Source organism: Microcaecilia unicolor, chromosome 1 (assembly GCF_901765095.1).
Source record: "Microcaecilia unicolor chromosome 1, aMicUni1.1, whole genome shotgun sequence".
In the NCBI taxonomy this organism is placed as follows: Eukaryota; Metazoa; Chordata; class Amphibia; order Gymnophiona; family Siphonopidae; genus Microcaecilia; species Microcaecilia unicolor.
In genome coordinates, this window is record NC_044031.1 from 395347111 (window position 1) to 395373379 (window position 26269).

The 26269-nt window shown below is 42.4% G+C and overlaps 1 protein-coding gene across 5 annotated transcripts in view; it reads left to right on the forward strand.

Moving 5' to 3' along the window:
- Positions 1–26269, forward strand: part of NQO2 (N-ribosyldihydronicotinamide:quinone reductase 2) — a 49297-nt gene that overhangs the window by 5954 nt on the left and 17074 nt on the right. For 2 of the 5 annotated variants that reach the window (XM_030190080.1, XM_030190081.1), the window contains exons 2-4: positions 11361–11508; positions 16543–16707; positions 19667–19797. In XM_030190080.1, the coding sequence (XP_030045940.1) occupies positions 11502–11508; positions 16543–16707; positions 19667–19797 (303 nt within the window). In that variant the 5' untranslated portion in view covers positions 11361–11501. Of the gene's footprint in view, positions 1–11355; positions 11509–12153; positions 12364–12570; positions 12635–16542; positions 16708–19666; positions 19798–26269 lie in introns of those variants that run through there. The other 3 variants (XM_030190079.1, XM_030190082.1, XM_030190083.1) reach the window with 2 other exon arrangements.

Genomic DNA, 26269 nt, shown 5'->3' on the forward strand with positions numbered 1-26269 from the left:
TTAAAAAGGTATTTCAAGTAGAAAAGGGGAAAAAGAGACATAGGACCCCCGGAGAGGTGGAAAGCATGACCTTCCTCCTCAATGCATCACGTGATCCTCTTCTTTAATCAAACATATAAACTGCATGTGACCGTACTCACTTGCAAATGCGCAGTACAGACTTCCCTCTCTGTCCCGCCCTCGTGTCAAGACGTCATGATGTCAGAGGGTGGAACAGAGAGGGAAACGGAGTCGAATTGTCGGACGCTGCCGCCTGGAAAGGAACATCGCGCGAAACAACCTCCACCCTCCCCCCCGCCGCTCCTGCCCCCCTCCGTATTGGGCCCCCTACACTGACCTGACAGCGCCTCTCACCTCCGTGTGGAAGCGCTGCAGGCAGCAGCAGAGCGATCTGCTGCCTGTAGCGCTTTCACACGGAGGTGAGAGGCGCTGTCAGGTCAGTGTAGGGGGCCCGGCACGGAGGGGGGAGAGAGCGGCGGTGATGAGAGTAGCTGGACATGGGGGAGGGCAGGGGGGAGAGGCCATGGTTGCTGGACTTGGGGTGAGAGCAGGGCACAGAGGAGGGTTGCTGGACATGAGGGGAGGGGGGAGGCCAAGGGAAAGAGGAGGGTCGCTGGATATGGGGGGGGGGGATCGGTTGACGGGGTGAGGCCAGGGGAGAGAGATGGGCTGCAATACTCGCCCGTTTTTATGGGCTTAACAGCTAGTATATTTATAAATGATCTGAAACTGGAAACAACTAGTGAAGTGATCAAATTTATTAGATTACTAGCATATTGTAAGGAGTTGCAGGAGGACCTTGTGAAACTGGGACTGGACATCTAAATAGCTTATGAAATTTAATGTGGACATTTTACCAAATGACAAACATGGAGAAAAATGTCCAAGTTAATAGATACATGATGCTAATTTACGTATTAAGACAACCACCCAGAAAAAGTACCTTGGGGTCATTGTATTCCATGGCCATTAGAAGCAAAGAGAATGCTAGGCATTGCTATGAAAGGAATGAACAGTAAAACAAAGAGTATCATAATACTTCTGTATTGATCTGTGGTGCGACTGCACCTTCAGTATTCTATGCAGTTCTGGTTGCCTCATTTCAAAAGATATAGCAGAACTGGAAAAGGTTTAGAGTACACAGCGCAAAAATGATAAGGAGAGTGGAATAGCTCCCTAGAGAGTTAGAAGCTAAAGAGGGTAGGATCCTTCAGTTGGAGAAGATGTAGCTGAAAGGATATAATTTAAAGACCTTTATAGGGCTTCTTTGGTGGTTATCTAATAAGCTAATAATTACTCTAGTTAGAGTTTTTGGCTTGTCTCATTTGTTTGGAGTATGATTTTTGCGCTAATATGATCCCAAAACAAAGAAAAGGGTTCTCACAAAGGTTTTGCTAGCAGTATGAGAGAATGCCACTTTTCTTTGGAAATATATTATAATTTATTGGTAATATTAATATATATATGGTTTATTATTGTGGCAAAGCAATAAGAATTAGCAAAACTCAGCAGCAAAACTAATCAGTACTTATCAGAACAGTGAGGTAGCAATAGCAATGCAACTAATACTTACTCCTGATTACAAAACTAACAGACAAACAGTAATAACCTAAGGAACCACATGCCAATGGTCTTGACTCACACTTGGAAGTTAGCAATGCTTTCTATCTAGCCCCCTAGACCATAGAAAGGATAACACCATTCTTATCTTACAGGGATGTACCTGGAAAAGTTCTTTGCTCCCTTGTCGTCACAGGTCCCATCTTTCCCTCTCAGACTAAAGCTGATGTTTCACATCTGGCTCCTAGACAAAGTTGTGTAGATAGGATGCCTCTGCTCCATAGTGTCTTCAGTCTGTGTTCTTGGTGAAAGTCTAACTCAGCAATGAAGCTGAAATGTACACAGCCCTTCTCTGGAACTAGTATTAGCTGTGGCTGAGATACTACCCAGTATTGGTTCTTATTCAGTATGGCACATGCTTGTAGTTCAGGTTTATTTATGAGCACTGAATGCTAGTCACTCAGTTACCCAGATGAACTACATGTTAACACCCGTCAGAGGAAGGTGTCTTGGAGCCCTGGAAGCTGTACAGCTAGAGTCGGTCTCTGGTCTTGCATCTTCTTCTTCTTCTTTGTCTGTCAGACTCTCTGTCTCTGTCTGAGAGGGTCCATCTCAGTCTGCCAGAGAGAGTATCCCCCTAGCTGACAACATCTCTGATTGAATGTGCTGGGCACACAAAGATTTGCTGGCATTAGGTGTGCACGTGGACAGTGGAGGAGGTATGGTCTTGGCTAATTAGGACCACAGAGTTGGCCAGATGGTAACGAGGCCCCTGGCCTTGCAGCTGGTACTCCTTATCAGAGCTGATACAGGATGCCTTGCTGATGTAACCCAGTAGGGTTAAAAATGTTTTTAAAAAATACCTGGTGGGGTCCGGGGTCTGATACAGGAATGGGGGCTGAGCTGGAACGTTGCCCCGGGTGCCACTGAAAATTGTGGGTGCTGCGGGGCTGGAAGGCTTGGCGCTGAAGGGGGGCTCTGGGCTGAACTGGAGACAAGCGGGGCAGAGTGTTAGGCTGGGTTCATGGGTGGCCTTGAGAGAGTTCACGGCAGCGGAAGGTAGAGGAAAACTCTGTTTGGGTCAGAGTCGTGCAACAGAAGGTGAAGTTGTACAACGGGATTGGGAGAGTGTTGCTTGGGAAGACATCCACCAAAAGTAAATTTGCACTGTTAGGGGTCTTCTGAAAAAAGTTTGAGTTTAAAGGGTGTAACAAGTGCCTGGTACTCTGACAGAGCTGCATGTGGAGTTCTGTCAGAGTCCCGGGCAGGATTCTGTAGGGCATGGAGCTGAGGTACTTATATATCAGAGACATTATAAGATAGCAAATCTCTGCACTCGTGTCTAGGGGGTGTACCTTTTATAGCCCATATGACATTAGCTGTGTGAGGAAATGAACCATGCCACAGATGAAATATATTATATTTATTAGGTAAAGAAAAAAATATATAAATAGTTCTGAAGCAAAGTGCCAAGCAAAATACAAAAATAACTTGCTATAAAATTAGATTATCACCAAAATAGTGCAATTATTATTATCCTAACAGACTAACTAAAGAAATGAATACACCAATCAGTACAATCCCGAATTCCTAATAATCCTTATAAGAACTTATCACACATCTTATGCAAATACAGTGATCAGCTGACTACACAGACCAGAAGTCCTGAAGTAAACCTATCTGTCTCAGACACTAATGACTAGTTATCCCTGACTATAGGTAATAAATCCTGCTACCTCACCTTGCCGTCTGGTACAGACTCCCAGTGGTGGAGAAGCGGATTTTTCCTCTGACTCGAGCTGAAGTCTTAGTCCAGGAATAAGGTCCAAGAATTGTATCTCTGAATGTAGATTGCACAGTCTTCAATAGGGCCTTGTGGTGGCTGAGCTAACCTTGATTTGGTTACAAACATGCAGTTCACTGGTATTAGGAAAACAGTCTCTTGCTCTCTTTAGAGCTTTCTATCCACCTGCAAGTTCTCCGGTGTTTCTTCTCTAGTTCTTTTTCCAACTCCAACTTTCTTCAGTCCAAATCTTTGGTATCCAAGCGGTCAGATGATACTTGTGGACCAATCACATATGATGACATAATGCCCAGCCAGCTTCATGGTCAAGAAGAGACCCTTTGTTATAGTACTACTACTACTACTACTTAGCATTTCTATAGCGCTGCCAGGGTTACGCAGCGCTGTACAAGTTTAAACATGGGGAAGGACAGTCCCTGCTCAAGAGAGCTTACAATCTAAAGATGGCATGCAAACTCCCTCTCTCATGATACTTTTAGAGCCATGGATGTTTTTCTCCTCCAAGCTTCCCAGGGAGATAACGGGCTAGTTTGCAACAAAGAATATGTCCTTGGAGGAAATAACCTTGCAATGCTCAGCAGTACTTTTCCTTTCTGTAACCAAGCTGGTTTCTGACAGTTACAGAAGTATTCAGGTCACAGGTTGTAAAATCCATATTGTTATAAGAGTGGTTCAGGCTTGTATAGGCCAAGACCAGCAAAGGTGAGATCTCAGGTAAATACCCCTACAATTCTAAACTGCCAAGTTAGGCAGTTGGAAGGATTAGCTTGATCGTGACTGGTGTATGTGTGAGAACTTTTGTCAGGCAGGGGCTAAAAGGAAGTATTTTGTGAAAATACTGGAATAAATTTGTTATAAGTGTATGAGAGGAGTGAGCTTGTGTAGTTAATTGATCAAGAAGCCCGTGGTTTTATGTTGGCTTTTGGGTGTTTGGCTGGATGACTGTGTGCAGGGGTGTAGTAGTTAAGTTCAGATATGGTCACCCCTGGTATCCCATTGTCACTGAAGCTGTGTAAACAGAAGGGAAGACTATTAATTCACTGAAAGAACTGACAGAAAAGTAGCACAACAAAGTGTAGCAGCTGTCAGTAGCTGGGAAAATCCATCGCTGCTGAATTAAGATAGGGCAGGAACCGATTACATTAGAGGGACCTGCTCACTCTACTCTGAGAAGCAAGGAAAAAAAATTCTAATCAATTTTAATAATATTACAGAACCAGAGTAGAGGTTCTAGGATTAAGCTGGTACACTGGTTGGTAATACAAATATTTCATTTGTTGGAAAAATGAGTAGTGCTTATAAAGTTTAAGCAGGCTTTTGCTAAAGTACTAAAAATTGGCAGGTTTTACTAGTTCAACTGGCTTTTAATATTTAATTGAAAATAAAGTACCTGAGGCTTGAATGTCTTGATGAGAAGTATAAATAAATCTGTGCGCGGGTTCTAGCAGGGACTGTAATTATTCATTTGTGTGTGTGTGTGTGTGTGGGGGGGGGGGGGGGTTGTAAACTAGATAAGGAAAATCTGGGCAGTCTTTAACTTTACAAGTTTTCCCGTAATAGTTTGTAAAGTGGGTAAAGTCAGGGAGTAGCAATTAAAGGAGAAGACGGAATTTCTGAGCTCCAACTTTAAAGAAAGGAGAAGAAAAGAAGATTAACAAGAAAGACCTAAGGGAAGAAAAAGAGGTGACAGACATCTAAAGTACATAGACTGAAAATTCGAACACAGAATGATACCCGAGAGATTTGAGTCCTGGGAGTAATTGGTTCTGAACAAGAAAAGGTTGACACAAAGGATCACTTCTTAGTTTGGATACTTTGTTGCCAACATTGAATTTCAATTAAAAAGGTACCAGAGTAAAAAAAAAATGATACTTAACTGATAAAAGTTTTATGTTTGTTCATGTTTTCTCTTGTTTGTTACATAGGAGTCCTTTTGGCCTGTGCTAGTGTGGGCTCTTGTATTGGCCGCACTCAGATCCATTTTTCAGTGTGCCTGTAAAAATGGCCTTTTTGTGCGCCGAAAATGGATGTGCTGCAAAATAAAAATTGATGCACATCCATTTTGGGTCTGAGACCTTACCGCCACCCATTAGCCCAGTTAGCGCTGACGTGCATTGGAAAACAAAAAAAATATTTTCCAGTGCGCATATCAGATGTGCATAAAAAATGGAATTACCGCCTGGGCCACATGGTAGCCGGGCAGTAGTTCCAAATTGGCATGCGTTAGACGCACATAGGCACCTACTCAGCTTAGTAAAATGGCCCCATAGTTTGTAATCTGGATCCAGTCAGGTTACCTTAAAAAAATATATAAAAGATAAATATTTTTATTACATGATGGTGTTGTTGAGTATTGTTTAAAAGGAAAATTTGAAGTTAGTGGATTTTACTTGATCTCCTTCTTAAAATTTTCCATTCCCTTTACTCCTTCTCATTACCCCTTTTTCTGGTAGGTTCTCATCTTCCTGGGAAAAGAATCACACCTGAGGTAACAGCTACAGACTGCACTAGGAGGGTAATAGTAGGGTGTGGTTTGGCTCCCAGGGGCGGGTCTTACACTAACGAGGATTACCTCATTACTGTGTCTTGTGGAACTTTTTCCCCCAAAACTTATCACAGGAGGATGAAACTGCAAATAGTTCTTTTCACAACCACCTTATAATTACTGTATATGATGTCAGTGTCCCAGGTGTAGTGCAGAAAGGAGTCCATGACAGGATAGTTATGTTGCAGTCAGAGTTTGGTTCATAAGCCTCAGGCTCTACAGGCCTTATACACACAAACAGGTATAGGCAGTATATACTCATACACCTTTAAATTCATGAGTGTTGTAGAATGGGTGAATAGCATATAATAGGACTAAATCTTGTGATAGGCACAGATTGTGCCTTATCACAAAGATGTCACCGGGGGGGGGGGGGGGGGGGGGGGCTCTGGCAGGGGAGGGGAACTACAACTCCCAGAAGGCTGAGAAAGAGTTGGTATTTTAAGAGCCCAGAAGGGGGGGGGGGGGGGGCTGGTTAGGAAAGTTCTGGCCCCATCTGGAAGTGAATGGGAGGAGTGTTCTGGAAAGTGGGGGCAGAGAAGCTTGCAACCCCCAATAGGAAGTGGTGCCCATATTTGGAAAGGCTAGGAGGGACTAGTCCAAGTGTCCTAATTGGGATGAAAAAGACCCATATTCCCTGAGAGGTGAAATCCTAATAAGGTGGGAAGGTTTTATAGTTTAGAGGCTATTAAAAAGAGATCCCTAGAAATAGGGGTAGGGGGGAGAACCCACAGCCTGGGGAAAAGGAATGAATGAATGAATGAATGAATGAATGAATGCCTGCCTGGCCCGAGAAATTTCAGACTAGAAGCTTGTGAGTGAAGGTCCACGGATGGACAGAAGAACAAGGTACTTACCTTGGAAACTGAGATAAACTTCCTTTATAATTTTCTTTCTACTTTTGTTTTGAACTGAGATTAACAGCTGGGGATGGAGGACAGCACGTTAGTCATGTTGAGGTTTGTCCTGTCCAGGGTATGGAGACTGGTTAACTGAGTTCCTACTAATTACTTAAAAGGGCTCAGTCGTGGTGTTTTGTGAATTAATAAAGAAGCATTTTTGAATAGAGAAATACCCCCCCATGGAGCTGGTTAGGGGAATATATGGGAGCTTATTTGGATAAGGCTTGAATGTGGCAAAGGCCTAAATTGCATACAGCCAGGACTCTAACAGGGATTTGTGTTCTTTTAAACCGCTTTGACTGTATCTACAGAAAGGCGGTATATCAAGTGTGGAATAAACATAAAGTATAGGAGCCGGGAGACACCAGAATTAATTGGCCTGGTTTGGGACTCACAAAAACAAAGACGTTCAAGGTGATGGAAAAGAGACATCTATTGGAAGTCATCCTGAGTGAATGTGTTACCACTACTGCTGCTGGATGAACTGAATGGGTAGCCTGTCTCTGATTCCCTTTTATTAGAGAGAAGGGCTAGTGACTAGCATAGGACCCAAACAGGGGCATTTTCGAAAGAGAAGGGTGCCCATCTTTCGACACAAATTGGGAGATGGGCGCCCTTCTCTCAGGGTTGCCCAAATCGGAATAATCGAAAGCCGATTTTGGGTGTCCTCAACTGCAGTCCGTCGCGGGGATGATCAAAGTTCATGGGGGCATGTCGGAGGTGTAGCGAAGGCGAGACTGGGGCGTGCTTAAGAGATGGGCGTCCTCGGCCGATAATGGAAAAAAGAAGGGTGTCCCTGACGAGCATTTGGTCGACTTGATCCATTTTTTTTCATGACCAAGCCTCAAAAAGGTACCCAAACTGACCAGATGACCACCGAGGGGAATCGGGGATGACCTCCCCTTGCTCCCCCAGTGGTCACTAACCCCCTCCCACCCTAAAAAAAAAATTAAAATTTTTTTTGCCAGCCTCAAATGTCATACCCAGCTCCCCGACAGCTGTATGCAGGTCCCTGGAGCAGTTTTAGTGGGTGCAGTGCACTTCAGGCAGGCGGACCCAGGCCCATCCCCCCCTACCTGTTACACTTCTGGTGGTAAATGTGAGCCCTTCAAAACCCACCAGAAACCCACTCTACCCACATGTATGTGCCCCCCTTCACCCCTTAGGGCTATGGTAGTGGTGTACATTTGTGGGGAGTGGGTTTTGGGGGGGGGGTTGGGGGCTCGGCAGCAAAGGTAAGGGAGCTATGTACCTGGGAGCAATTTATGAAGTCCACTGCAGTGCCCCCTAGGGTGCCCGGTTGGTGTCCTGGCATATGAGGGGGACCAGTGCACTACGAATGCTGGCTCCGCCCATGACTAAATGCCTTGGATTTGGTCATTTTTGAGATGGGCGTCCTCGGTTTCCATTATGGCCAAAAACCGGGGGTGACCATCTCTAAGGTCGACCTAAATGTTGGGCGTCCCCGACCATATTATCCAAATGAAAGATGGACGCCCATCTTGTTTCGATAATATGAGTTTCCCCGCCCCTTCGCCAGTACGTCCTTAGAGATGGGCATCCACATTCGATTACGCCCCTCAAAGGAGGCAGGCTCCAAAACTACCCTGAAACACTAGAGACCTGGGGCCTTGTCACAGTCTGTAAAGAAAGATTTGTTAAAAGGTAGTGAGAAGCACAGAAATGACAATTACTCTGTTCCCTTGGTTTTAAACATCTGTCTAAAGATATCACAAAAATTGTATCAAGGAACTGGCACATCATCCAAAGCATGGGATGTTTTACATTTCAGAAGTGATGATTGCACATAAGAGACAGAAATTTGTGCATGCTCTCCTCATACCCTTTTTACTAGATTAGGAAGTAGGACAGTATGCTGGGTAAAGATAGATATGGGAGTTTAAATTTTTTTGGATGGTCAACATGGAAACAGTGCTGTGGTTTGGTAGAGGACATTTTCCTATGCAGTGAGATCTCTTTTTCTAATACATATGATTTCAAAAAATATGGCTTGAATCAAACTATATAATCTGCTAATGTACTTTTTTGTAGGTTATCACCATAGGCGCCCCGTATAAGAGGCTTGGGGAGGCTAAGCCTCCCCAGCCCAGCTGTGACCTTCCCCGCCTGCCTCCTCCTCCAAAGGTAGTGCCGATAGGCATACCTGCCAAGACTCCCGCTGAATTCTGTCGTTGCTTGTGTTGAGCAGCGTCAGGAACAAGCACCACGCTGAGCCGCTTCTCTCCACAGCCATCATTAGAAGAAAAAGAAGCACGGGGCCGCAGCAGCCTTCAGGCATGCGCTGTCTGCTCTGCCGGTCCTCTGCTCCCGCTGACGTCAATTTCCCGTTCCAGGGGCAGAGGACCGGCAGAGCCGACAGCGCATGCAGCAGCAGAAATCAGCGGGTCTTGGCAGGTATTGTAACCTAGGGGTGAGCCCCCCTCCCCCGGGCCTCACGTCAGGGCCCAAATGCCTCTTCACTCCCGGGGACGTGCCCAATCATCCCCGGGAGCCAAACAAACTCGGCGCAACTCGGCCCAAAACTGTCGGCCCTCCAGGTGGCCACAACGACGCCCGGAGCACCGCTTCACTCTCGGGGACGTGCCCGACTGTCCCCGAGAGCCCTGAAACGACGGCGCTGTACCTCCGGGTGCCAACAGAAATGGCCCCCAGAGCCTCCAGGACGGGCCTCCCCAGGTAAAAAAAAATGTTTAACCCCTAGGTTACAGTATGCTTATCTTTTAGTGCATTTGACGTGATCGTCATTTTCTGGGTTGGATTGGTGTCAGTCTAGGAAGCATCTACGTGTTGGTACTGAGTTTGGAGTTATGGTTGCTGTGGCCCACATTGTAATTAGTTTTTGTGCATGCAGGTTGGGTTCCAATGCACCTTTTTTGCATGCAGCGTCTGCAAGGTCAGGATGATATGTTCTCTTCTGGAAGCTGTTTAAAGGAGCCATGTTGCTTTGAGTTATAGATCAGGTTTTTATGGTATGCCTCCGCTCATGTCTCTCGACTAAGTTGCCATTCTGGTAATTTTAACTCTAACTCAATGTAAAGCTGTGGCTATTAATCACCAGTGACCATGCATGCTTTATGGTCTAGGTTTCTTAGCTCTTTAAGGCACAATTGGGTTAATCTTCAGCTGTTGTGGCAAGAGTTAATTTATTTTATTTATTTATTGCATTTGTATCCCACATTTTCCAACCTCTTTGCAGGCTCAATGTGGCTTACAATAAATCATGAATAATGGAAATATATTAGAAAATAGTTAAAAAAAAAAAAAAAAAAGCAGCATTGACTATACCTGTTTTGTCTGGATAGTCAACGGAGCTGAATACAGACTGCTGACAGCTCTACAGATAGTCAGCAATATTCTGCCACCACCTGTATAAGACAACAAAAAGGCTAAATATCACTGTCTAAGTGGTTTAATTTAGTTCAGTACAAGTCCAAAAATCCAGACTGTTTGAGGATTGGATCAGTCCGGATTTTCGGATTTTCCAGATCCTTAGGCAGTACTTTTAAAATTCAGATTTAACGAAGAATAAAGAAAGGGGTGAACTGGCAAATTTTATCTTTCTCCTTCCTCATCCAGCTTCTCTCTCTCTCTCTCTCTTTTTTTCCCCCCATCCAGTGTCCACTTTATTCTTTGACATATGATACATATCTAATATCTAAATGTAATAAAAAGTATTAATTGTGACTATTTTATTTTTACTTATTTTTTTTCTGTGTGTTGTCAGACAATTATGGATGTAAGCCCCACCCCCTTTAGCCTCCCCAAACAGTTGGGCCACCGACCGTCTATGGTTATCACTAATGACAGTGTGGTTGATTGTTGTTTTTCATGCTTTTGAATGAAATTAATCTAGGTATTTATAATGATGATGAATGTGATTGTTTTCAGTTAATTATGTCTTCTATATTTGTAGTTTAATATTCAATGATTTTTTTATTCATTTTACACAGTACCCTAGTTGTGAAAACCCATATATCTAGGGTATTGCCCTGTTTGCTATACTTTATTGGTATGATTCTATTATGATTTTAATAGATTATATATTGTTTTTGTTTTTTGCAGTTATCACACCTCTGATTCAGATGTGTTTGAAACATGGCCATGGCAGGTGTTTGCTTTATGTAACCTAGCAAAGACTTTATATTATAATATATGTCCGCTCCTTCATCTGTTAGATCTGCTAGCTTTTCTGCTGTGCATTTATTTATTTTATTTATTTAAAAGCTTTCTTACCCGCACAATCTAAAATTCTAGATGGGTTACAATTTAAACATACATATTCAATTTTCAAGACGCACAATAACAGTACTACATGAAAATTGTCAGATCAATTAACTCCATTGGGAATTTCTGCTTCATTATAAAATACTAATTTCGAACTTCTCAGTCTAATGACATGTGCTGTAGATCTTTGCATCTGGCTTCTCTTATTTAGGATATGAAAGCAAGAAAAGAAACAGATCCACTAGGTGTGCATGTAAGTCTTGCCTTTTCCTGCTGAACTTGCTGTTTTCTGTTTCCAGTTCAGAAGGAGAAAGTCTTTCTGCATCCCCGAGGCTGGAGATTGATGTGTCACTGTGTGCTGCCTCTCAGTTGGAGAGTGTTGTTTGAAGCACTGCATCTTGTTCAGGTGTAATCTGCCAGACAAACTTTTCGTAGTGACCAGGATATGGCAGGTATGAATTTATTTTCTCAAGGCTTAATATACCACTCTTAATAGCTAGTAGAACAGAGCTGTAGACAATGATAAAATCATAAAAACATAAATAAAACAGGCAGAAAGGAGTGCCAAAACCATGCAGGACAGGAAAGATCCCAGAAGATCCCATAAGATATCTGTTTTGTAACTATGCCATCTACAGGTTGACTCCAGACCTGATCAGACAATCCTTTTCACTGTAACTGTGCAGAACAGATGGGTCTTAAGTTGGGTTTTAAATTTTATAGATGCAGGTTCTGCTCTTAGATAACGAGGGAGAGAATTCCAGAGATAAGGGCCAAGAAAATAGACATGCGCAGACATGCGCAGGTCAAGGAAAGGAGAGAAGAAATTTGGTGGCTCAACGAAAGTGTTATGTTGTCGATTTGTAAGGACACAACTGTGAAGACAGATACAAAGGGGCAACAGAGTAAAGTGACTTATGAACTTTGGTAAGAATTTTAAACTGAAAGCAGAATTGGACAGGGAGCCAGTGGTGACACTTAAGTAGCGGAGATACATGATCAAGTGTTAGACACTTAGGAGTAATGTCAGGAAATTCTTTTTCACAGAGAGGGTGGTTGATGCCTGGAATGCCTTCCCGAGGGAGGTGGTGGAATGAACACAGAGGATCTCTCATTAGAAAATGAATGTGTTTGCATATCAAGTGCAGCTTAGATGACGACTCTGGCTGTATGAAGTAAGGCCGGTGCTGGGCTGGCTTGTACGGTCTGGGTCCTGCACATGGCAGTCCGATTTTGGATGGGCTGGAGAGGGCTTCGACAAAAACTCAAGTAATTTGGAATATGAGGACTGTGCCGGACAGATTCAGGTAGGCTGGAGTGGGCTTTGATGGCAACTCTAGTAGTTGGAACATAAGAACAGAGATGGGCGGACTTCTAGGGTCTATGTCCCGGAAACACCAAAGAAAGACCATGATCAAGTATGCAATATCACGTTCATTATTGATTTAATCGTGAATTGAGAATGAATGTGACTGTTGGGCAGACTGGATTTGACCGTCTATGTAAATTTTCAGGTACGGCAGAGAATTCTAATTGCAGTATTTTGAACAGTTTGCAGATGTCTAATAGTGGCCTGAGGTAGGTAGATTTATTTGTTTGGTTTTTTTGAACTTGCAAGAGCATCAGAAATATCATTGTGATGATTTTAGTTACTTCTTCTGACTTTTCATCTCATCTGCTTGTTTGTGCCATAAACCTGCTTTTTGTTGTTGTTTTTGGAATGATGAAAGAGGCACAGTGATTTCAAAATAAATATACAGGTCTTTATTCAGCTGCTGCTCAGAACAGTTTGTTTATTCATAAAATTTTTATGCCACCCAAACACTGGCTGCAGCAGCTGAATAAAACACATATTCAGTACCTGGGTTCCGGCTGGCACCAAATATCTGTGCTGTGTGGTCAGTGCCAGTGCTAGTGCTTTCCAGATAAGGTTAGGACAGGTTATTCAGATAGTGGGTTCAATATCACCATGCAATACTCACTTACACCCTTACTATCCGAATAGTGCCAAGGGTGGTCTGTAAGGATATTCAGTAAGGACATACCTACTGTCCAGCCAGAAGAATTGAAGCATCCACTACATAGGGACCCACAGCTGTTGAGGGTCCAATGTCTGCACTCTTGATGCCTGAGCTGAACCATCATCACTAGGAGCAGGACAGTGGCCTGGTGAGCTGGAGGAGTATCCCAGCCTGACTGAACCCATCTTCCTAAGCCACCAGGTTTTCTTGCTTCGTATGAGAAGCATTGATTCTTTACAACTTGCAAGAATTCTGCTTGACTGCTGGGCTTCTACCCCATAGCTGCCCTGCCTCATCCACCTTGCATCTAATTTAGAATGTAGGTGTGCACCACAGGAAAAGGAGAAGCAGATGCATCTTTAGAGACATCAATGCATTTCTTGTACTATTTTTCTGGTGGTATCCTAATCAGTGCCTCTTCTACAGGAAGAGGTGGAAAGGAGAAGTAGCAATAGGAGAGAGGGAGATAAGGGGTAGGAAGCTGGGATTGGTGTGAGATGGACAGAGCTGTGTAGGTCTTGCTGAGTGCTGCACTTGTCCAGCACTGCTGGAGTAGAGGAGTAGCTTGGCAGTTAGAGCAGTGAGCTGAGAACTAGAGAAGCCAGGGTTCAAATCCAGTTGATATGCCTTGTGACTTTAGCCAAGTCACTTAACCCTTTATTGCCTTAGATACAAACTTAGATTGTGAGTCCTTTGGGGACAGGGACATACCTACTGTACCTGAATTAAACTGATCTTTGAGCAGCTCCTGGAAAGGCATGAGCTGAATCAAACATCCAAATCCATAGAAATAAGTAGTAGGAGTAATGTTGTCCCATTTCTCAGATTTACACTTTTGAGAAAGTGATACACACTTTTTTGCTGCAGAGGTTCAGATAAACATGACATAATCTTGTTCTTCTGGAATGTGGGGAAGCGTGTGTTTCAGGGTCCTCGAAGATGAGGTTAATAGTTGCACAGTTAAGTTGCCACACACCAGAGTGTTGTTCAAGTCAGGCTAAATTTAATTGAAATGCCAAAAATGACTTTTAAGCAGTCAAAAATATTGATTGCTGGGGTTCCATTGGCCTACCTTACTTCCAAGACACCCCTAAGAATAGATGTGGGGTTTTCTGTTGCATTATACATGCAATCTTTATGGCCCTTCCTGATTTTTATGAGCTTTGTCCTTGCTTTATGATGGTAGAACTCCTTGAGCTAAAATCGCTTTTCTTCTTTAAAATTCAGGCACCAAATGACTTATTGGGTCCCTGGACTAGCAGGGTCCCTATCCTTAAGCAGCAGGAAGGCTCCATATTTTTTGTTTCCTACTCCGTCCAGATAACAAGCCAGTCTGAAACTGCACCTTTGTTCATTCCCTTCTCCACTAAAACTTCCAGTTCCTCTAAGGATCCTACTTATCTGAATATTGAAATCTCCTTCCATTGGAGATAGGATTATACAAATGCTTTTATACACTCACTGCGGTTAACCTGCACCTAAGGTTGCTGGGTAGTAAAATTAAAATAACATCAGGCAACACCTTTTCATGGAGAGAGTGGAGGATGCTTGGAATACACTTCAGTGGAGGTGGCGGAGACCAAAATAGTGACAGAATTCAAATAATAAACACAGGGTGTCCAATATTTATTTGGCAGCGGGCAGCATATTTGACGGTAATGAAAATGCTACTCTCCACAATACTGGCACCTGCGCATGTTCAGTTTTCAGCGCATGCCTGCTGCAGACTGCCAAGGTGGAAAGAATCATTTTCCTGCCAGCTGAGATGTCTTTTGGTGGTGGTGGGGGAGAACATTTGGTGCCCACCTACTTCTTGCCTAGGCCCACCCAAAATCTGTTGTCAGGGGGAAGTCTTCAGCTGGTAGAGCTTGGGATCTCTACCAGCTACCGCTAAACGTGTGCTGCTGTTGGGTGGGCCTGAGCCCTAAGTGGATGGGCCCTGGCCCACCCAGGCCCACCTGTGGCTACGCCACTGATTTAACACCTCAAATGCCCGTAATATAAACCAGAAAGTATAAAATTCAAAACAATATTATCTTATCTTGCTGCTTTGAAAGCTGACAAATTCTCCAATAACCTGACCCTCTTTCTACCCTTTAAAAAAGGATAACAATAAATTGCAAATTCTTGTGTCTCTCACCACTTGCATTACCATATGTCACAGTTAAAATACTGAACTCACAAAATATTAAGATGACAAAACATTGGCCGCAGCTTTATTGAAAAAACAGTTTCAAAACAATATATATAAAATGGCAAACTTCAAATATACAGAAATGAACATAAGAATAGCCATACTGGGTCAAACCAATGGTCCATGTAGCCTAGTATCCTGCTTCCAGCAGTGGCCAATCCAGGTCACAAGTAACTGGCAGAAACCCAATCAGCAGCAACATTCCATGCTACCTATCCCAGGGCAAGCAGTGGCTTCCCCCATGTCCATTTCAAGAACAGCTAGATAGTATGGAACTAGGTGTGAAAAGTTCCCAGTACCCCAGGGGCCCGTGGTGATGCCGAGCCCTCAAAACTCCTCTCCCTTGAAGTGGCAACGCCCTCAAGGATACAAAATTCAGTTTTCATGACATAACCAAAATCCCCCCGTGCCACCATAACAGTCTTGTAACACATCTTGGTGAAGCTAAACCCTTAACCGATATCAGATATCTAAGTGTGACCACCTAGTATAAATGCTCGCACCTAAATGTATGCAGGAACATGCAAAACCATAGTGTTCTATATGTGTGTATTCTGCCTATCCACAAGTACACACCATCAAAGCATGGCACGTAGTTTTCTGCTAGTTGATGTTCTATAAGAAATCAATTTGCATAAGTACCCACTTATGCACGTAAATTACGGAAATAACCACCATTTTCATTCCTTTTTGCACCTAAAAACTAGGTGGCTCTTCATAGATTCCTCTCTATGAGGGTAATTTTCAAACCTATTTTTGCAAAAATGTTTTTACCTGTGGAAGTGCTCTTTATGAAAATTGCCCAGTCTCTCTGTGAGTAAAATTACACATGTTGAACACATATATAGTACCTTCATTTGCATTGTTGGAAGGTGTTCTGGTGGGGTTAGGTCTGGAGAAACTACAAAAGATACAGATTTGACTGGAAAAATATCCACAGAGAAAGCACAGGCAAATCTGTGTTGTACATATGTTTTTTGTTTTTCCTGGAGGAATAATCAAAGGGAACCAGCATGAAATTCTGCTTTGATGAGTGGTGCAAATTCTTTAGTTCAACCCGATTTGAACAAGCTGAATATTGCCTCCTATAACAGTTCTCCTATAACAGGGTTCACTATTTAGTGCCACCCATTTGCAGATTGCAAACAGGTACGGCTACTAATGACCTGTTCATTTCAGTGAGACAGGCTACAACTCCTTGTACCTGTTTTCCATTATGAATGGATATCATTATTTTCAGATAACAATTTTAATTTTTTTATTTGACATAGGAAAGAAGGTGCTGATTATCTATGCCCATCAAGAGCCCAGATCAATGAATGGGTCTTTGAAGAACACTGCCGTGGAAGTCTTGAGCGAGCAGGGATGCAGTGTCACTGTATCTGATCTGTATGCTATGCAGTTCAAAGCAACAGCAACCAGAAGCGACATCACTGGTAAGGTTATACTAATGGGCCCAATATTCAGCTGGCAGTGATCAGTGTTTTGCTGACTGCCAACAGTGTTTCCAGAAATTCAGTGCCAGTCCATGTCTAGGCTCCGGCATTGAATTTCTGGGTATAAGGAGTCTGCAAAAACATAGCCGATTAAGGGGGTCTTTTACAAAGCAGCGGTAAACTAAAACAGAAATGCTGCCAGGCTACCACAGCAGCCTGGCGGTAGTTCCCACCCCCAGCATGTGCCATTTCCAGTGCTACAAACATATTTTTATTTTTGTAGCACCGGTGTGCACCTGGTGGTAATCGGTTACCGGCAGGTTAGTGCGGGAGCCCTTACTGCCACCTCAGTGGGTGGCGGTAAGTGCTCCCCCCCCCCCCCAATATGGACGTGCGGCAAGTGCTTCACTTGCTGTACGGCCATTTCTTTAAAAAAAGAAAGATCTGCCTTTTACCCACTGCGGTAATAGGGGGCCTCGGTGCACGTCAAAACATGCGCCGATGCCAGCGCAGGCCCCCTTTTGCCACAGCTTCTTCGTAAAAGGACCACTAAGTGTGATATTCAGCACTTAACCGGCTATGAAGAACAATATAAAGATAGGACTGCGTTTTATGCAGGTCTACTTATGTGTTTATGTTAGCATTTAACTGGTTAAGTGCCGACTCTGACTCCAGAACACCCCGAAAATAGCCAGTGTTGGGCTTTGGTGCTAACTGGGCATTTTCAGCAGCACTACACTCTCACCCCCAGTCAACTGATCCTTCCCCTCCCCCCCCCCCCCCCCCCCCCCATTTTCACATTCATCCATCCAATAAATTTTTCCCTCAACCTCACCCATTTCCACGCATCGACTCCTTCCCTTTTGGCAATGCGGTAATGCCAGCACAGCCCATTCATAATATCTCATACAACAACATTTTGCGGTGCTTGAAAATGATTAAGCATAGCCTCAGTTCAACCAGTATACAAGAGGTTGCAATAATCAAACAAAGAGAGAATAACAAATTGAGTTAAAAGAATAAAATGCTCCTCAGAAAAGCAATGCTTAACACATTTCAATATTTTCAACTTACAAAAGACCGAACGAGTCGCAACGATCAGTTCCCAGGAGAATATACAAATAGTCATGTTTGATGAAATGACACAAGGTCTGCCCCTTGATCTGAAAGGAATGTCAACGTATTCCAGAAAAATTTCATCCTTTTGACTTACACATAGGAAAATGATAGCTCAAAAGTGTGGCCCTGACTTGACTGATGGTCTTTTGACAGCCTGTACTTAGGGCTTCTGATTTTCAATTTTAACAAATAAACAGCAATAAAACACTCCTGATTCACAAAAATTCAAATAGGCATTTAGGGCCTTATTCTATAAAGGTTATGCTTCTAAATTTAGGAGCATTATTTATGCTTCTAAATTACGAGCATACTCTGCTTCAAAATAGATTATGCTCATTCAAGAACATAAATTAGGCGCATACCTTTATAGAATAAGGTCCTTATTGGCTAAATACCTGGAAAACACCAGTTCTTCTAGTACTCGCACTGTTCCCTTGGCTTGTCGTGTATACCTCACACAATTGTGCCTTTTCTGCACTGATGACTCCTGTGACACAAATGTACATATTTGATTTCATCAGAAAAGGTAACCAGCAACAGTACCTGTGATGTGAAAGTACCAAAATAAATTTGTACCCTCACAGAACCCTTAATTAGCTAGAAAATAAATACACAAATTTATAAACGCCTGAGAGTAAAAGCTCTTCTTATATGTCACATCTAAGCCTCTGTAAGAACATTTAAGAGACTGTTTGTTTTGAAAATTTATGCTTCTGGAGGATTAATAATACCAGGGATGAACTGACAGTGACCTGGGTCCCCGGACACTAATGATCATGGGCTTCTAACTACCTATCAAAAGTGATTAAACTAGATGGAGAGTAGGTGAGAGTGGGCCCCCCCTACTTCTCTGGGCCCTTGGGCACTGTCCTGTTGTTCCAATGGTCCGTCTACCCCTGAATAATACTTCAATTGTGTAAATGCAGTTTCTTTTTGCAAACCTATAGTTGTATAAATTAATAGAACTTCTAAATATTTGCAGTCATACTTGTTTCGTGGTTTTCCTGGTGGGAAGGGAGGGCAATCCCAGCTGCAAACAGCCTTTTTACCTCTGGTGGAGGCACAAGGCTTTCAGGAACGAACAGAACCTGCTTGAAGGGGATATCTGTCAGTTCAGTTCCCACCCAGGGATAGCCCCACTAAGTGATATAGGCATGGGGGTGTTACACTACTGTATCAGATACCACATTTATAATAATGGACACTACCATATTGCCATTTGTTAACACACACTATTTACTGTAGGCCCCATTTTATGCAATGGAGACCAAGTTACCTGTAAAACTTTAATGGCATTAGCACATGCTAAAGTGTAACAGCACTTTAATAGATTTAGTCCTTTGTCCTTATGTCACCCAAATTCAAACCTTCAAACTTCTTTACTACTACTACTATAAATCATTTCTATAGCGCTACCAGTCATCTTTGGTTTTATATTTGGGGAAAAAAGTCCTCCAGTGGTTTACTTTTAACTTTGCAAAGACTTATGTCCAGATTGGAAGTGAAGGGTTTTGAATGAATTAGTTTCATTAGCCTCTTTATTCTTCTTGTATAGAAATAGAACATAGTTGGATTGTTGGGAACCAAAGCCAAACATCTGCTGTCCCTCTCAAGGGGGCGCTATCTGTCCATGCTGAGGGAGGGACAGAGGGAAAGTGGAAATTTTATTTTTGCTTTGGATATTGCTCTGTGTATTTTTGTGTTTTGATACATGTTCTTAACAAATTGTCTCATATATGCCTGTAAAGTGTCCTGGGACAGGAGATGGTTTCAGCAGGACTGTCTATTGATACTCAGTTATTTGCTATCAGGATGTATCTATTTTATGCTTCCTCCAAAGGAAACTTGTGCAATCCCAAGCATTTTAACTATGGAGTGGAAACCAGGGAAGCCTTTAGGAGTGGAAATTTGTGCAAAGATATAGCTGAAGAGCAGAAGAAGGTGCAAGAAGCCAACTTAGTGATTTTTCAGGTAAAATTTGTGCTCTCATTTCCATCTGGTACAGCAAAAAACTGTATTAAAACAATTAGCTAAGACCTACTATGAACAGAATTAGAGCAAATATGGGTAAATTCAAATGTATAAGACTAGTTGTTGTTGTTGTTGTTTTTGTGTTGTTGTTTCGCCCTGTGAAACACTTACCACAGGAACCTTGCTAGAACTTAAACCAAGTTCGTTAGTGTCAGTGCCTCAGACCTTCAAGAAAAAAATAAACTCCCCTAAATACTTCTCAGTAAATACCTCCATGGAGTGCTACATTACAAGCAGTACAAAATTACCCTTCTCATAAGAAAATTAGGCATTATTAACACACTATAACAGGCTTATTTTCGAAAGAGAAGGGCGCCCATCTTTTTCGACACAAATTGGGATATGGGCGTCCTTCTCACAGGGTCACCCAAATCATCATAATCGAAAGCCGATTTTGGGTGTCCTCAACTGCTTTCTGTCGTGGGGACGACCAAAGTTCCTGGGGGCGTGTCGGAAGCATAGCGAAGGGCGGGACTGGGACGTGCTTAACACATGGGCGTCCTCGGCCGATAATGGAAAAAAGAAGGGCATCCCTGACGAACACTTGGCCGACTTTACTTGGTCCATTTTTTCTTGCGACCGAGCCTGAAAAAGATGCCCGAACTGACCAGATGACCACCGGAGGGAATCGGGGATAATCTCCCCTTATTCCCCCAGTGGTCACTAACCCCCTCCCGCCCTAAAAAAAAACTTAAAAAATATATTTTGCCAGCCTCTATGCCAGCCTCAAATGTCATACCCAGCTCCCTGACAGCAATATGCAGGTCCCTGTAGCAGTTTTAGTGGGTGCAGTGCACTTCAGGCAGGCGGACCCAGGCCCATCACCCCCTACCTGTTACACTTGTGGTGGTAAATGTGAGCCCTTCAAAACCTACTGTACCCACATGTAGGAGCCCCCCTTCACCTCTTAGTGTTGTACAGTTGTGGGAAGTGGGTTTTGGGTTTTTTGGGGGGGCTCAGCACCCAAAATAAGGGAGTTATGCACCTGGGAGCAATTTGTGAAGTCCACTGCAGTGCCCCCTAGGGTGCCTGGTTGGTGTCCTGGCATGTGAGGGGGACCAGTGCACTACGAATGCTGACTTCTCCCACGACCAAATGGCTTGGATTTAGTAGTTTCTGAGATGGGCATCCTCGGTTTCCATTATCTCTGAAAACCGGGGATGACCATCCCTAAGGTCGACCAAAATGTTAAGATTTGGGCGTCCCCAACCGTATTATCGAAACGAAAGATGGACGCCCATCTTGTTTCGATAACCCCTTCGCGAGGATGTCCTGCGAGGATGCCCTCAGGAAAACTTGGGCGCCCCGTTCGATTGTGCCCCTCCACCTATCCCTGTCTGAGTATCAAGGATGCACCAGGTGTCTGCTCGCTTACAAACAAATCCGGACTATCTGGAGTAACATAGAACTAGACAAGGATGAGTTCCTTGATACTTATGCTGACAGTTTTTTCATACTTCAGGAAGTTCTTTCAAATATACAGGAATATCTTGCAAGACTACTTACCTGTATTTTTAAAATTGAAAAATGGTTTAACTGCTATCACCTGAAATTAAACTCTGCTAAGACAAAATTGTTATGGCTTGGAATGTAATCTTTTCCAAGCAAACTAGTCTTGAATAAGAGTGATGCACTCTCTGTAGACTTCTAAAATCCTGGGCTTTATCTTAGATTCGATATTGACTTTCCAGCCACAGGTACATAACCTGGTGAATAAGTGCTTTTTTAAAACTGAGAAAGTTAAGATCTGTTTGTTTGTTCTTTCTTTGATCACGGACATTTTGCACTTCTAGTTCAAGCTATAATTTTATCACAGCTTGATTATTGTTACTCCATGTATGGGGGCGCAGCCGATGGAACTTTAAAGATGGTACTCATTGTCACGGTTGATTTTTCTTAGAACTAAATTTCACTATGTTACTCACCCTTTTAGGGTGCTTCACTGGCTCCCACTGTGGGCAAGGATAACTTTTATGACAGCTTGCTTTCTTTATCTGGTGACCTTTCCCAAGAGAGTTATGGCTTATTGACAGATACAAAATTGTATGTTAAACTTTCCTTCTTTTAAAGCAATTTGTGCTAGGAAAAATTTAGAAACTTTTTTTTCTTATAGAGCTGCACACATCTGGAATATATTACCTATGCTTATCAGGAATTGTACTTCTTATCTTTTGTTCTGAAAAATCTTGAAGACCTATTTATTTCAGAAAGCTTACTGATATTAAATTCATTTCTTTCCTATTATAATCTTATGTAAACCTCTTCAGACTCTGTGTTTAGAGAAAAGACAGTATAGAAATACCATGGCTAGGTTAGATTAGATTGGCTGCAACAAGCTGATTCCACTCACCTTCTGACAGATACTCAAAAATCCTGCAGCTGGACTGTTCCAGACACCCAGTAGCTTGGTAGTTGCAGGCTTCAGCTGATCACTGAGCTAAAAACCTCCAGACCCTCTTCATATTTTCTTCTCTGCATCTCCCTGGGTTAGGCCTAGCCGACCGTCATCAGCTCACCTTACTTCTCCCCCAGTCTCCAGAGCCCACCCAGTGTTGGCGAGGTGTTTTCACAACCTTTTCACCAGAGAACTCCCCTAGATGCAGGGTATTAAATAGTTCCCTCCAAAATCACCAAAGGATAAACTCACTGCCCAGTGATGAATTTTGCAGGCCCATTTTCTGTTATTACATTATCTTGAGCACAGGTCTCACAGGAACAGGGATTCCCAGAATTTCTTTCATTTTGATTGTAGAGGAACAGTTGGGATCCTGCTATATTTACTAAGGATAAAACAAACAGCACCACGGGCCTTTAAAAATGGAACACAGTTCTTTAACGAATGCGCCTTGACAAAAAGACCCGACACGGGCCGTGTTTTGGTGACTAGCACCTGCGTCAGGGGTCACAGTGATGACATGGAAAACTTGGGGAATAACTCAAATATATTCCTCTACAATATATTATTCCTTACCCCACGTCTCATTTAGTAAAAGCTACAAAGCACCAAGGCACTTTCACTTTCTGTATCCAAATGGATATTTACTAAAGATGCCACAAATTGCATTTATCAAGTGCTAAATTTGAAAGGTTTGGATGCCTCTTTGATGGGTAAAAATAGAGTGAAGCCACCATAAATCGCCAATTTTAAGGTAAGTGGAATTTTAGCCACCAAGAAAGTACATGCATATACATTCATAACATACAAGCTTTGGTTGTAGAGAAAGAGAGTTTTTTTGGTGGTTGGGGAGGAGGGGGCTGTCAACTTCATGCACATTTCATGAAAAAAATGTATCTGTATAGAGTTTTCTTTGTCTGTTGAAATAGATAAGACTACATTAATTTAAAATGTTAGTACATTATGAGCCCCATATTTAATGTATTACAAATATTTCCTGGGCTTGCCTAGTGGCTTCTCTACTCCATAACCCATCTCCAGTGCTAGTTCTTCTCATATACTCCTACCGGCACTGCTCTTCTGCGTGGTTCACAGCTCATTCTATTTCATTTTGTGCCATGCTCTGTAGAGCTCTGCACCATTCAAAGCACTAATTTTGTGTATGTGTTTAAGATATCCTAACAACTAGTGCCAGCAGGATGAGCAGCATATTAGAAGCGCTAGCACTGGGGATAAGTTGCAGAGCAGGGTAACTCAGGAAAGGAAGAGACAAATGCATTGGCAGCAGGAGGAGGAGGAGCGTGTTTGACGCTCTGGGATGGAAGAGGGAAGGTAGGTGGGAGCTCAGTGATTGAATAGAAAGGGAAATAGAGAAGAGTCGGGGGGGGGGGGGAGATGAGGGAACAATTGTGGCAGAGCTGGTGAGCATGCAGTGAGTGGTGCTGGGGAGGGAGATGTAACATCGCCTGCAAACTACAATCCAGTGGCAAGCATACCCCTTTTTACTAAAGTATTAGAAACCTACATTACTAAACATCTCTCTTTATATCTGGAAAAAAAATTTATATTTTACACTGGTCACAATTTGGCTTCAGATCGTCACATAGTACAGAAACATTGCTGCTTGTTCTAACTACATATGTCAAACAACATCTATGCAAAGGTGACCAAGTAATTCTTCTCCAGTTCAATGTATCGGTAGCGCTCGATGCAGTTGACCACACATCACTGTTTGAATGCCTGGATCAGATAGGAATAACAAATGGTTCAGTGAATTCCTTTGTCAAGCAAAACAACCAACTTTCCAACTTCTAGTCTCCTAACTGAGGGGTCTCAAAAGGATCTCCCCTCTCACCTATCCTTTTCAATCCCTTTATGTCATCCCTTGCCTCAGTACACCTGGGACTTAATGAACTACTATTATCCTATGCGGATGACATCCTTCTTCTCTTACCAGTAACAGCATCAAACAAAGAGCCAACTTTGTCTGTAGCGAACAGTATGACTACTGTCAGCACCTGTACCCTGACCAATAAACTGAAATTGAATGCGCATAAAGCCAGGGTCCTGTGTTTCTGAAATCCCATCATCAATATCCTTGACTAGTGGTCAAATCTTTACAGTCTAATTTGAAATCGGAGTACTAGGGGTCATGCTTGACTCTTCACTCACCTTCGCTTCCCATATTAACCAGCTATGGAAGAAGCACTATTCAAAATGAGGCAGCTACGTCTAGTCAGATCATTCTTCAACCAAAAAGCCTTCGCATTACTAGTCCAAATGTTAGTCCTACCTCATTTGGATTACTGTAATGTTCTATTTCTTGGTATTAAATGTCAATATCAGAAAAAACTGCAAATCATACAGAACACAGCTGCTAGACTAATATACAGATTGAATACATATACTAGTGTTTCAACTCATCTAAACAAACTGCACTGGCTTCCCATAGCAGAAACTCAGATTCAAAGTTGCTTGTTTAGTTTTTCAAATCCTACAGGGCTTCACCTCTGAACTGCTCACTAAGACCACTTCACTATTTCTGGTCCAGTCTAACAGACTGAAACAACAACTGATGCTAGCATCACCGTTCCAAAAGACAATTAGAAATTAGATTTTCAGCTCTCTATTCTCCATTCTTTGAGTCAAAATATGGAACTATGATCAGGAAAGAGCCAGGGTTTATGATTAAAATCAGTCTTAAAATGGTGAGTTTTTGGTCACTTAAACATGCGTCACTTTACCATATGTCAATTACACATGTGCCAAATAAGCAACCACAACATTTTAGCATCCAACAGGTAAGTGTGTCATATTTATATTATGTGTGCTTCAAATGAGTGACTGTGTGAAATGAGCACTATGTCAAATAGGCAACTTAATTCCTGATTGACCTCCAGAAATTTTTGTATACAACTCATACTGAAGTCCTTCTTCACATTGAAGAGCCTTAAGAAATATGAAGAAAGATGGATATTTTCGATCTGTGTTTGAAACGCCTGGTGCCATCATTCTAGCTTGTTGTTTGTTCTCAGTATGCCTTCAGTTGTTCTTTCATGCACTCCCAAATATGTGGGAAATGTGGTCGTCTTTGTATGCTTCTATGATTTCTTCAACCTATGTAAGTATCTTCAAAGTAATCCAGAAGATCTGATATCCTGTAATTCTTTGGTTCAGCTTCATCCTAAAGATTGTCAAATGCTTTGGTGACCTCATATACAGGTAGGAAAGCCAGAGAGCATATTAAAGGATCTTCATAATGTTATTGGTGGTATGTTGGCATATTTGTTTTACATTATAAACTGTCGCAGTTGCTCATTTGACTCACACTTACATGTCGCATGCTTAAGTGAAGTGAAAACAGATGAACAAACCCTCGCAGTCAATCAAGCAAACACAAACACAGTGAAGGTGACTGAAAACAATAGCCAGATGATATAAAAATGTCAAACATTTATTATCCTCCAAGACTCGACACGGGCAAAGAGAGAGAGAGAGAGAGACTATCATCATACTCGAATATGTCATCTTGGATAGATAATACTTACTGGTTACTTTATAATTATTTGTATTTTTTATGATTATCTTTATTTAACATATTAGATATCATATATGTACGTCCATACATATATTTGACTTATTTGTTATATTTTATATGTTTTATATTTTAATTTGTTTTTTAAGAAATACACATTAACTCACTATTGGTTCCTCAGTTTATGTTTTAATCATTTTTATTAGTCAAAAGCACTGACACTTCAAGCTAAACAGTTCACCAATCAGCATATTACGTATGTTCATAGCATTACAACTTGAAAACCTTTGTAACTTTTATACCCCAACTCCCAGTCCCCCGATTTGACCTTTTGCAACTTATTCTTTTCCGATAAGGTTCCTAATCTTGAGTCAAAGTCGTTTCCCTTTCCCACCCTTCCCACCCTACCCTTCCCGTTAAACCCCTTCTTTAACTAGTCAAAATACATTCACTCCACCAGTATTGGTTAAACAACTATCTGT